Source organism: Oryzias melastigma, linkage group LG7, assembly GCF_002922805.2.
Source record: "Oryzias melastigma strain HK-1 linkage group LG7, ASM292280v2, whole genome shotgun sequence".
NCBI lineage: Eukaryota > Metazoa > Chordata > Actinopteri > Beloniformes > Adrianichthyidae > Oryzias > Oryzias melastigma.
In genome coordinates, this window is record NC_050518.1 from 13342356 (window position 1) to 13355890 (window position 13535).

The 13535-nt window shown below is 36.4% G+C and overlaps 2 protein-coding genes across 5 annotated transcripts in view; both read right to left on the minus strand.

The window, feature by feature from the left end:
• LOC112158703 (caspase recruitment domain-containing protein 19) overlaps window positions 1-4767 on the minus strand; it is an 8041-nt gene extending 3274 nt beyond the window's left edge. Inside the window, exons 1-4 of one of the 4 annotated variants that reach the window (XM_024292176.2) lie at window positions 4355-4760; window positions 3377-3522; window positions 1219-1375; window positions 736-804 (exon numbers count right to left, since the gene is read on the minus strand). In XM_024292176.2, the coding sequence (XP_024147944.1) occupies window positions 736-804; window positions 1219-1375; window positions 3377-3522; window positions 4355-4376 (394 nt within the window). In that variant the 5' untranslated portion in view covers window positions 4377-4760. Of the gene's footprint in view, window positions 1-735; window positions 805-1218; window positions 1376-3376; window positions 3523-4354 lie in introns of all 4 variants that reach the window. The other 3 variants (XM_024292180.2, XM_024292179.2, XM_024292175.2) reach the window with 3 other exon arrangements.
• A 3680-nt stretch (window positions 4768-8447) lies between these two features.
• LOC112158713 lies at window positions 8448-13011 on the minus strand. Its single transcript, XM_024292197.2, has 5 exons — window positions 12251-13011; window positions 11232-11423; window positions 10238-10385; window positions 9325-9492; window positions 8448-9246 (listed from the first exon to the last, which is right to left on the minus strand). Exons 1-5 carry the CDS (start codon window positions 12324-12326, stop codon window positions 8907-8909), a joined length of 924 nt encoding a protein of 307 aa, XP_024147965.1. The 5' UTR covers window positions 12327-13011; the 3' UTR covers window positions 8448-8906.
• Window positions 13012-13535: the final 524 nt, after the last annotated feature.

The window sequence follows — 13535 nt, forward strand, 5'->3', positions numbered from 1 at the left end:
TTTATTGTGTTCTGTTTTTGTCAAATAACTGTATAAAATGTTTCGTATTTGTAACATATACACCTATTATAGGGAGATAAATCATACAGACAGTTGCAAAAAAACTGAGGCCTTCAGTATGAAGATTTCTGCAGATAATTGTTGACACAAGTTCAGCTTTGACTATATAACCATAATAAATGCATCACCATAACAACAAGAATATTTTACAATAATTTCTGTTTGTGATGTTTGTTAAATCTTATTGATCGGCTATGGGTTTCAGCAAAAACACCTTTAGAAATATCATTTTTTGGGGGGTATCACATCAGTAATAATCCAATCTTATGCATTTTTACATGGGGGTACTCATTACATTGAACAAAAGATGTAATGATATATCATGCAATAAATAAATAAACAAATATACATATATCTGTCTTAAAAAAGCCTTCAGGTAATAGTAAACACACCTGAATTTCAATTTCTCTCGCGGTAACGGCTGCATTGTCATCCTAAGGAACACGGTCCGAATCTGCTGTTTTTCTTGCTGTTTGCCTGATTTCTCTCATTTTTTATTACAAATAAAACCAATTTTGTGAAGTTTTTTCTTTCACCAGTAACTATTTACCAGAGTAAAACATTTTTATAAGTACTTTTAACTTTTACTTTTAATGTTGTTTTGATGATAAAATAATATCACTTAAATATCATGTTTTACTTCTTTATCAGCCTGTAGATGTTGGTAAGATTTACCTTTATCATTCAGCGCATAACTCTCCGGTGGGGGAGCCAGACTGTTGCTCCAGTTTGAATCAGCCATTTCTGCAACAAAAAGAGCAGATAGATGAGAAGACAGTCACATACAAGTCAACATCAAAATGTAATCTCCTCTGCATCCTGTACAGCAAAGTTACAAAGAAAATCATAAATCCCAGGGAGACACTGATGGATGAAGTCTGAATGAATACATTCAGATATTAGATATTTTAAGAAAAACCGAACGTATTTTATTTGTATGCAGCTTTAGGACAAATTGAGGTTTTCAAAGTTTAACTTTTTAAGTTAAACCCACATAATAAAATGAACAGCATCTAACCGCTCCAAGACAGGATGTAACTGAATTCTAGCATGTGTTTATAAAAATGTTTTACCAGTACTTCACAAAAATGTGTAGAAAAAAGCCCACTTACAAGATGATTTCTGCTAACAAACAAAAGGTCGTGCATGTCGTTTTACCTCTTTGACGGGTTCTGGTCGGGAGGTTACGGTAGATGTCCTCTGCGTGGATGTGAAGAGCTTGGTAGAATTCAAGACAAGACTCTTCACCTTTTCCATGAAGGTGCTTCAGCAGTCCATGTAGTTGTTCTTTAGCAGGAACGCTCAGGCTCCTAAACTGCAGGGAGACAAAAGAGGGGCTGAATCACTGCACACACAGTCAAAAGAAAAGTTTGCAATCTTATGCACGTCTCATGAAATGAAGCAGAAAATCCAGGTAAACGCAACATAAAAACTATTTGGCTTCAATTGTAATATTTTTATTTTATAAAGATGCAAAAACATGGTTAAAAAATATGGTGAAAACCAAAAAATGTATTTCTTTGGAATAATGTCAACTTTAACAACCCATAAGATTTGAAATCTTCTGATTAAGTCATACTTTACTATGAAACTTCAATACTTTACTGCATTTAAAAAATGGAGTGTGTATGTTTGTTTTTTCAGTTTGTTTAAATTACTGGAAAATGTATGCTATATTAAAATAATAATTCTGCATTTGTCATGTGACTCGGCTGGTGGGAGGCCTCTCTGCTTCAGTCTGGGATTATTTATAGTAGATAATAGAGCAGACATCTGTCAGTTCGTCTGCATTGCTAATTTTCCTTGGTGGATTCTTGTGTGTGAGCTAATTTCACAAGTCTTTCAGGAAATCCCGCCCACTCCTTCGGCAAATGTAAAAATAAACTTGTACAAAAAGCTTATTTTCCTTCTTGGCTTCTTTGTTCTGAGACAGAGACAAAGATTTATCTCTGAACGTTGAAGCACAAAGAGTTTGTTTTTTTTTATAGCATCTGGATCTTGTGTCAGGCATGTTATGTTTAGTCTGCTGCTCAGTTTATGCACATCTCTGAAGCTCAAGCTCTTCACTGCTGAGGACATGAGCTGGCCAAGGCTGCACTGGCAAATAGCCAACGACATATTTTCTAGACACTGTTAGTCCTGCACGGTTGTTTAATCCACCGCTCATCATAAATTTATCTCTGCCTGACGGGCAATATTTGGCCTGCTGGAAGCTCTCCCTTCAGTTTTCAGTGTCAAACATTTGTGTTTGGATATTACACTGCCTTACAGAAAATAACACTGCAGAATTCTTTTAAAATAACATTTAAAGCTTGTTGAAGCATTTGCAGTACATTTTTGCTTCCAATTTTTTCTATAACAAATGCATGAATAATCATAGAAAAGTAAAAGTTTTTAAGCATTTTTTTGAAGCCATTGGTTTTGCAATGCACTTGTGTGCCTACTTTAAAATGGCAAAATTAAAGACAAAACAATGTAAAAAATACGTATTATTATTGATGCAACTGTTATTTGGAAAAAAATGTTAACATGCAATTTAGAAATTAGGTCGTTTCAACTTATTCTTTGAATCTTATTATACAGTTTATGACCTAAAATATATGTTTCTTTTTTTCTTATTAATTTAGCTATTTGGTTTATTTTTAAGTTTTCAACATATCAAAATGACCCAATTTCCTGTTTTTTGTGTAATTTAAGTATGCTAATTTAATTTAAATCAAACTATTACCTTAAACATAAATAATTATTAAACTAAAGCACACTTTAATTTACTTTTTTGTTTATTTTTATGTAGATTCCATTTTTTAAGAAACCGTTATCAACTATGCATAACTGATGTTTTATAGATCGACTTGGTTGCAGGAAATTTAATGAGAACTAGAATATTCATCTGATATTACTTGAAGGAGATATTTGATATTTGAACAGTAAGTGGTGGTGTTCAGGATAAATATACTTTTTTGATGATAAAACAAAAACTTTCTTGAAGATAAACAAAAGCTTTGTCCTCCAACTGTTTATTTATTTATTTATTCTATTCCTCTAACCTCTGCAGAAGAAAATTATGCAGATTTGTAGACACTATCCGGGCAAAAATGTCATTGATTTGTTAGGTCAGATAAGAAAGTAATTAAAGAAATGTATCTTTTAGGATAGATAATGACTTTCAATTTAAAAAAATGTTTGTTTCATTTCAATGTTAGTTTTTTAAATAGATTGAATTCATATTTATGTTTGTGCTGTAAACTTAAAGTAAAGTCTCAATATTTTTGTGTCTTTCTCCACATTAACAGTACTACATGTATTCTGAAGTGACCTTGCAGGCTTCCTTGTCACTGAGTATCTGAGGGTAGACTCTGTTGAGCTGCAGCACCAGCCTGTCGACCAGCTCTGCATCCATCCTCTGATCAGAGCACAGGAACGGTGCATCTTTCTGGAGCTGCTCATCGTAGCGTTCAGCATCTGGTCAAGAACAGTCAGAACATGTGGTTTAACAAAAACAAACAAAACAAAATCTGCACAAAACACTGCCTGATCTGAAAGTCATATGGGACACGTGTTAGGACCATAAACAGTGATATAGCGTGCCACAAAAGCTCTGATTAAGTCATGCAGCATTTATGCCTTAAGCAGTTTCTCTGTAAGCTGACCCCGGCATTAGGGCGGTTCTGAAAATAAATTACTAAGAGGTTTATTCTGCCGTTCAGGGAGGTGAATACAGTTGTAGAGGATTTGTCTGACTACAGTTTAATTCAACAACAAATGCTGCTTAAATCAGATGTTTGCAGATTATTAGCAATTAGGCAATTAACAAATATCCTTGAACACAATCTATAATGGGTAAAACCCTGGAACAATGCTTTTCATTTACTCACAAAAACACATCCTTTTGATAAATATTGAAACATTTTAATCTCTGAGAGCCTTTATTTGTAAAGATTATTCCTTTCCCCTCACAAAATAGCATTTTTATTCTTCATATAACAATGTTTACATGTAGCTTTGCTGGACTGTAAAAATCTAAATTACAAAAAAAGGAATCTAAAAAGTTATTTGCAGATTAGTTTTGCAAAATCAGTTTTGTTCTATGTTTGTTTTTTTAAGTCAAACCTTATAATTTTTTAATAAAGTAAGCTATTTCGAGGGAGGAATAGCAGGAAGATTCCCCTCCTCGAGTCACGTCGTCATAGCAACCGCTGAGGTTTCATCTGAGGGTTGGGGCGACATAGCAAAACCGGAAATAGCTTAAAGAAAGAAAGAAAAAACAAACTAACAAAGCAATGAGGCACCTTACCCATGATTTTCAAACGCACCATAACAAATAGAGAGCAGACTGTTCGAAAACTCCTCGCGGCCACAGCTCCGTTTCAATTAATGAGCCTTTTCGCTTGCCATACATTTCATGCGCTTGCGCGAACTTTCACCGTCGCCACGCGACTTACTGCTTTTTTTTAAATTCGAACAATATCAGTACAATATTAAGTGCAATACTAAAGACATTTCAAAAGCAGAAAAAAATAATGATCAATATAGAACACAGTCAATAAAAGAAAAAAAAGTGCGGCATCTGCTCAATCAGAAGCAACAAATCCAAAAAGTTTCAACAGTCTAATAGTTTTTGTTACATATTTCACATTTTTCAATAGAGGCTAGATATAATTTGAGATCTGTTTCTTTAATTTTTTTTAAAGGAGGGTCAGAGCTTGTTGGTGAAAATTGGCCAATCTAACATGGAGTTTTCCAGCAGAAAAAGGGCATTTCAATAAAAAAAATTTAGACCTCCTAAATGACCAAATAAATAGTTTGGGAAAATATTCCTTAAATGATTAGGATTCTAAAGAAATCGTTTGATCCATTTAATTTTCAAAACCTGATTAAAAACAGTAAAAGTCAAAACATCAGCTAAGAAGTTTGACAGGACATTTTTCTTAACTTTTTGGGTTTTGTTTTTCCCATAGACTGTCTTATACAGTCTATGGTTTTTCCACAGAAAACTAAACAGAATTTTATCCAAATCGGAACACTGAGTTTTAGTGACATCTAGTGACGAGAAAATATAAGACGCCTTCAGACATCCCTTCTGCTACCTACCTGTTTTACCTCTGACCCATTTCAGGTTCACAAAGTCTTGCATGAAAGACAGTCTGGAGATGCTGCAGCTGTGTCAATCCTCCAGCTTTATAGATAAAACTAATCAGTATGGGTGAAGACACAACTAAACTGCTTGCTATAAACACTCACTAAAATGAGTAAAACACCTTTTTCCACATGCTCTATCCTTGAAAGCTGCATTTTTTTTATTTTTAAGGAGTTTTTTTAATATTCTGTAAAAACATATCCACATAATTTTGCATCTAACATGTCAGTAAGCTATACATCGTATCAATATTTTAAAAGATGGTACTTTAAACCCTTTTTCTTTGACCTAATGAAACTTTTATAAACTGTATTCTTCGGTAAAGTTCAAGAATAAATTAAGTCTGTTTTGTCTGACTTGGCTATGAACCTTTCATTTATATGTATACATTGAGGTCACTTTATCAGACATTTTATTCTGTCTGCATCAGTTTTTCAACACAATCCTCTACTTATTGTTTTAAACTATTGCTGCAAACCTATTTTCAAATTTAAAATTTCCACTTAAACTGACCACAGTTTAAAAATTGTTCAAATTTGCCAAAACGCACTGGAATTAAAACAATTTGTTTGCAAGTATGGTAATACGTTTGGGACTGCTGCTCAATGGAAACGAGGCTTAACTTTTTATTTCAAGTCCAAAACTTTATTGACGAATGTTGCACATTTAGAAATATTGTAGGTCCACGTGCCAATAACAACATTCTCACGAATGTTGCACATTTAGAAATATTGTAGGTCCACGTGCCAATAACAACATTCTCACATTTGCCAGGTGAATGAACCAAAATAAAATTAAATAATGCCATGAAAATGCCAAAATAAATCAGGTAGAAAAAATAAAGGCAAAGTTTCAAATGCGACCATGCTTTAACTGTTCTAACAGCTTTTTTATTAGAGCAGGATTTAATACCATTTATATACACTCTTATTTCTTTCTGAAAAACATAAAACAGGTTTTTTGATACTCTATTTACACTTATGAATGGAATATTTAATCATAATTATAAGTAAGTTAAGTATGAAAATTTGCTCTGCATTAAATTTCTCTTGAAACAAATATCCAAAAACAATATGCTTGTAGAATAACTTATAGTCTTATAGTACATAAGTGGACTGTTATAAAACAAGTCAAATCTTTCCAAAATGCTTGAGTGAAAGTGCAATACCAAAAGAGATGAGGCACAGTTTCTGGTGAGGAGCGGCAAAATGAGCAGTTTATGTCCTGATCTCTTTAAAATTTGGTAAAGAAGTGTTTCACATGGTAAAATGTATGAATAATTTTAAAGGAAATTTTATTAATTTTAGTGGTGATTAAATTTTTGTTAGGGATCAAACTTTTTCCCACTGAATACTCCAACCAAACTTACTCCAATAAGAAATAACATTGGGTTTTGTGGCAATCTCCTTTTGAAATAGTGAACAGATGTTTTGGTTATTTCTGCTCACTGGAAAACATATTTTTTCATACCACGATTCTGTTCTTGGATAGAGAATGTTTGAAGGAGAACCACTACATGGGATAGATTTTAAGTGTTTTTAGGGTTTTATTTATTTTTTATTTGTTTTATGTGGAGATTGCAAGCAGCTGGCCGCTTTTAAATTTCTTTCTGGATTAATAAAGCTATTCATTCATACACAGAACTGTAACACCACCTGGATGCCTCCAATAACTAATAAACTCTGCAGGGGAGACATGCAGATTATGAGGGGAGATAAACTCATCGTATGACATTAGATTACCTTGTGGATTTATTGTGTTACAAGAGACATGTTTTTGTCAAACCAATTTTTAAGAAAAATACTCCTGATGAGTGGACTGGCATTTCTGCTACTCCTTTTGGGCTGTTTTCCACCACTTCCGGGTCTAAAACGAGCTGCTACTACATTGTTTACAACCTTACAACCACTGACAGCTACAAAATGGGGTAGGAGATCGCTGTATTTTCAAAAGTTATGGCTATGTCTTCTTTAGATAATGATGCAGTCTGGTTCAGGGCCTTTTTCTTTAAAACAGGTGGCTTACTTGGAGTTAGCAGCAGCGGCGGAAATTCTTCCTCAAGGACGTCGGTCACCGTGGCCACCGCTAGCTAGCACCCAAGCTAACTCCAGCAATGTCGGAGTCTGCACGGCCGAATAGTCACGTTTGTTCATCATGGCGACCACAAAAGTTCAGAAAAAAAATATTCAAAAGTAAACTTTAAAAAGTAAGGTTGGTTTACACAACTTTTTAAAGAAAAGTAGGTGCAAGCAAGCAAACCCAACACCACTAGCCCGAGGTTGCGTCACGTGTTTCCCAGCATGCACTGCGGCTCAAAAAATATCTTTTTTAAAGAAAAACCCTTTAAAGTCATGCTTATTTTTCGTCATATTTTATTTACAAGTAACAAACGGGATCCAAATTTGTCAAAAAAGGCACTTTAATTACAACCTTAAAACCATGTGTTTACAACTTTGGTAAGATTGCTGGGTTTAAAACCTCCGGGGTGATAACTCTCCCCCAAGGTCAGGTCGTAGTGCTATTGATTCCTGTGTTAAGGACAGTAGTAGCAGAGAGTAAAATCAAATAGGAACATTTTTCTTTATTATGTATGACTTGATATCTGGACGTTACTGTAATAACTCACAGCCTCGTGATTGTGCCTACAGGTCAGGTTTCCTTCTTTTATCCCCAATTTAAAGAACTTGCATGAAAACTCCCAAAAAAGATCGTTTTTCTTAAAAAAAAAAATCACTTAATTCTGTACTTATGGTTCCTTAAAAAATACTTTACAGAGTTTCATTGAATGTCTGTCTGAGATGTTAGCCTGTTTGTGACAGAGTTGTGACGTCTTTTGACATAAAAGTTGAAGTTTCAAGTAAGTTTACTGATTTGAAAAAATACATTTTAAATGCTGTGTATTGTTTGTATTTAGAATTTTAGATATCTCAGTGTAACTTTATTATAAATAACTCTTGAAATTCATTTTATGCTTAGTAACAAAGATTTTTCTTTTTAATCTTTTTAAAATGTTTATACAGACAAAGAAGTAAAATATGAACCATTTTTAGCTTTTCAGCAACAGGTAAAAATCCATGCTCAATACTGCTACTTTGCACTGTGCTTCAGTGATGACTGGTGATGAAACAAACAGCTCTCCAAATCCTACTGAATCTCTCCGCCTTCCCTCCTCAGGCACTCTTGTCCCTAAATATCCCCTGATCCCACATGATAAAAATAAACAGGGTCAGGAACCACAGAAGCAGAGCGATTTTTATCTTTAGGAGGACTAAATTTATTTTTTCTTCATTTTTTTCATACCTGATATTATACAGATTGTCTAGACTTAAAAAAATGGACTACAAGGTTCTATGAATAATTGTCTACATATAAAATTAGCAATAATTATTGAATATCAATTTAATTCAAGCAGAAACCTTTAAAATAACATTAAAAATAGCAATGTATAACTTCGTCTGGTGCTCCATAAAAGCTATGTCTTCTCTTCACCACCAGAGGGCAGCAGCGTGTCAGAACAGATCACATAAGGCACGTGCAGCAGGTCTGTCTGTCACACCTTTGCCTGTAGAGCTGTTGTAGTGAACTGCACCACAGACATGAACATTTTTGACAAATCCCGCTGATGTAGTTGAAATTCGCATAGCTCCTGGACATAGATCCCACAGCTTCTGGAGATTTGTCTTTTAGGGAGAACATTGACGGTTTTCAGTCATACTGATATAATCCTGATGGAAAGCTGGTTGGGCTTCACGTTCTGGTTTGAGTTTGTATTCCTCAGGTCGGATCCGCTTGTACTCGCTGGAATCAGTTCTGAAAAACTGCTGTGGTGTTCTCCATACTGCCACACCGTTGGAGGTCCCGGCGCGGGGACCTGGGACAAGCCCGAGCTTGTGGGCAAACAAGATGCCAAAGAAGGTCCTGGATATGAAGGTGGACACAATTGTTGGTTTTCAGATGACAGAAGCCGGGTATAGACATGTCCAGGAAGCTGAGCTTGTGGAGGTCCACAAGTGCAGGCCTCTGGACCGTAAACATACTGATTGTGATATCTGTGGAGGGACAGAAAGGAAAGTCGACTGTCATCATGTGTGTTAATAACTATTATAATTTGGATCATTCGTTCATACCTGCAGGGTTGCATGTTGATGCCTAAAGAGGGATTAATGGGGTCCCACAGTGGAAGCATCTTCTCCTGTGCGTTATTGTTGTTGTTGTTTCTGCCTTTGTGACTGTCACGGGTTCTACTGTCCTCCTGATGTTGGCGTTGCTCCTCTTGTTGCCATGCATCCAATTCCCTGGAATAGAAATAAAAATCTGAAGATAAACACTTCAACATCTAATCACTGTTCTGGTCCATTTTAATCTTAATCTTAATTATCGATTCTACTTTATTTTGTACAGTTACTTTTAAAGTACTATAGATGGTTATCTCCATGATTACTGCATTGAGGTGAGGTTAAAATGGATGCATCTGGAGCTAGGTAAGTTCACCAGGTGAGGCACCCTAAGCTAAAATTCACAAATAAAGATACTTAAACTGGTACATTTTCTAATTTTAATTCATTTTTTTTATGTTTTACCTGAGATAAAAAAAAGGCTCAATTGGGGGTGTCTGACTTTAATGTCTGACTTTAATAAAAACGGTGAATTCCATTTTTCCAATCCTGTGATTGTTATGACTTAGTTCGTTTAAAGTCACTGCAGAATTTTATTGGATCTTCTACTCTAGTTTAATTTATTTGCCTTTTTATTTCAACAAAAATCTGGAGACTGATGAGAAAACAGTCTGACAAATAGTAGCTAAAAACTTGATTTTAGATTAAAACTTAAAAAAAAACCAAGATTCAAAGTCACCTCACACTTTATATACTGGTATGATAAAAATTACTTTGAAATTATAGAAAAAAATGAAAAAATAAACATATTCATCCAGAATTACTTTGGTTTTGGCCCATCCAATAATAGAGTTTATCGTCAGACACCTTCACCTCTTCAGGTCTGAAAAACATTTCCTAACCTCTCATTTTTTCCAGTACTCACCTGTCCTGCTGTTTCTTTCTGTCCTCTTTCATGCAGTCGAGTAAGCAGCAGGTGATGAAGGCCAAGGACATGAACAAGATGATGGCTGAGCTTACAATGGACACCAGGATGGCGACACGGAAGCCGTGTTCCTCAAAGGGAGTCAGAGCTGCAATCAGCCAGAATTTTGTTATCAGCCTTTGTCAGAAAATCTTTATTTTATTTAATAAAGATGACCAAGCTCAGTGTAAATCTTAACTATACATATGCATCATGACTTCTGTTGTTATTGTCTAGAATAGGACAGAACAATTTGAAACCCAACTCGTTTTAGGGCTGCCATGATTAGTCAATTAGCCATTGTCAAGACTCACTCAGCCAAGTCCTCCTCTGACCACCAGAGGGACCCCTCTCTTGGCATTCATACCAGCTTCAGCAACTACTTCCCTTCAACTCCCATCAGCCATTGCTCCAGTCTTCTCCATGCACAGCTGTTCATCATTATCATCAATCACCAGCCTGCACTTCAGTGCAAAGTCTTGATTCTGTTTACCAGTCAGTCTGAGCGATTCTCCTTGCTTATTTCTCTGTGTTTTTGACCCACGCCTGTTATCTCGTTCGATTAATCGCGATTAAAAATTTTAATCGCCTGACAATGAAAAAAATTCAGTTTTAAATTGTGTTTCTGAGTATTTCTTTATTTAACTTTTGTGAATCAGGAGCAGACAAAAAAAATGCTTATTTGTTGCATAGAAAATACGCTGGGTGGGCCACAAGCTTCCTGCTCCTCTTCATTCTAATGCATCCATTTGCAGACAAATAGATTCATGTACATTTTTGTTTTCCTCGCCTAAGCTGGCGGATAAGTGGGCGGGGTTGCTCTGCACCAATGGTCCCGCCCACAACTCAGAGGTCAATTTGTATAGTGATTGTCATAATTTTTCAATTTCTCAAAAGATAATCGGAGTGGGGCTTTAAAGACTTCCTTTCTCACAAACTACATCTTTCCACCTACGTTTACAGAAAGGCTCCCATCCAGCCCAGTGGGTGCTGTTGGAGTCCAAGACACAAGTCAGCTCTTTGCCCATCAGTTTGTGCTTGGCTGGACACTGCAGGGAAATGACAGTCCCCACATTGGTCCCGTTGCCCTGGATGATCCTTTGGGTTCCCAGAGCTGGTAAGCGCATGGGTTTGCACTGTAGATGACCTGCAGCAGACAGTGAAGCATCAGTCTCTGAAAACCTAAATATAAATTCAAAGATCAAATGTGCCAAAAGGTCAGAATTAGACCTGGATGTTAAACAAAATGCCTGCGAGGTTAGTAGAATCCTCACACTATAACACTCGTAATGGCACAGCACTCGGTACATTACTCAAGCAAGGACTCAGTGTGTCAGCTCAGCATGGCAGCCGTCTGGCGGGATAAGCCTACAATGTCAAAGTGTGACTTCATGTAATGAGCTGCCGGGAGACTAAGCTTAATAAAAATGTGTTTTTTAATGAAATCCAAATTAAACACTATCATCAATACACAGGAAAATTAATCCTCTTCTACTTTTTTCCCTTAATACACCCATTTAAAAATATTGATTGTGGATTCATTGTATTACTTAAATAATAGGATGTGCAGTGCACGTTATCACCACAGGGGGCGCCAAACTACACTTAAAAACGTGTTCCATTTTAAATAAAAAAAACATTAAGAAATGTTAAAGCTTGTTTAAAATACTGGCACAGTTCATTCTTTTATAAGCAAATTTAATTCTATTAAACTGAAAAGCAAATTCAAGTAAGGGTTATGTAAAAAATTTACAATCCTCTTCTTTTGTTATCCTGTGAATATGACATTTTTTGCCTCTTTTTCGCTCTATTTTTTAAATTTAACTGTTTATCTCCATGTGCAGCTACTGATCTGTTGTCATGAAGCTGCTTCCACAGCTTGCGCTCTGCTAAGTCCCTGTCACTTGTTCCAAAACGGAACTAAAGTATCTGTCCAGCTACGAAAACCACCATCTAAATGATCGTGACTCTTACCTGAGCTGTTCCACACCCTCTTATCATCTTTATTGGTAAAATCCCTCCTGTGCCCATCTGCCACAGAAGCCGCCATGGTGCCAAACGCGCTCCTCCTGCGCGCTCTAGTCGAGAGGGCGCATCTATATCCGTCAGAACTAAAGACAGGGGGGGTTCCGTCGCGGATGGGAGGAAGTTTGCACCTTGCTGGGCAGGTTTCCTTCCTGGTTTGTGTCTGAGAAGTCGTCTTGCAGAGTCTGCTTAACTTAAGTCTGATGTCCGGTTGAAGCAGCGCGCACTGGCTGCAGCTGCTGCTGTGGCGCAGGAGGACGGGCTCTGGGAGGGAACGGAAGATGAGTCGAGACCCTGTTAGGCAAAGCAAAAATGACTGTGGATTAAATGGGTTCAGGTCAGGGTGATCATCAGGGCTGCGCTTCGAGAGGATGAGAGTGGAGCTGCAGCAGCAGCAAATTTCACCAGCAAGGAGGTCTCTGATGTCACAGAGTCTGTTCACGCCCCCTAAAGACAAAAAAGGTGTAATCCTTCAATAATATAGATCAAAAATGACTAGAAAATTACTTCTAGAGTGAAGCTGTCTATTTTCCTGTCAGTGGCTGCAGTTTGTAGTAACGCCTGAACTGTCATGAGGCTGTAGGAACTCATAAGTCATGTTTCCTCTGAAATGACACCCAAGACCAAAAGACACAATTCCGCTTCAGTGCAATTGTTAATCACTGTGGTCACCAGCTGCACATACCTGCAAACATGCATCGGCTTCAGCATGGCGGCATCAAAGTTTCCAGAAGGAAAACACCAATTCAGTCAGAATGAGAACAACTATGGTTGGAGCTTAGAGCAAATAAAAGTAAGAACACATAACCACAACTGCACAATAAGACATTACAACACGATAAAACACAAGCAAGCAAATGTACTTGAGCTGTAAGTTGTCAGGTCACTGGGAGTTTGACCTTTGTTGCAGCGGTCTCCAAAAGATCCTCTTTTAGTACCACTTCCAACTTTCAAACCATTTGGGAGTCTTTGACCAAATAGCCGGTTTGTTTCATAGAGGTTAACTTCCTCCCTGAGTACAGTGTTGTTCAAAGGGCTAAGAAAACAAGTGGATTTTGTTTTTTGTCAGTCTTTTATGTAATTATCTTAAAAACCCATTCCAATGAAATGGGTGTTTTTAAGATAAGATAATCCTTTACTTGCTCCAAGTGGAGAAACGCCAATGTTGCAACATTACAGATACTAGAATAAGAATATTTACAAAAACTTACAGTGCAAAAAAAAAAAAATAAAC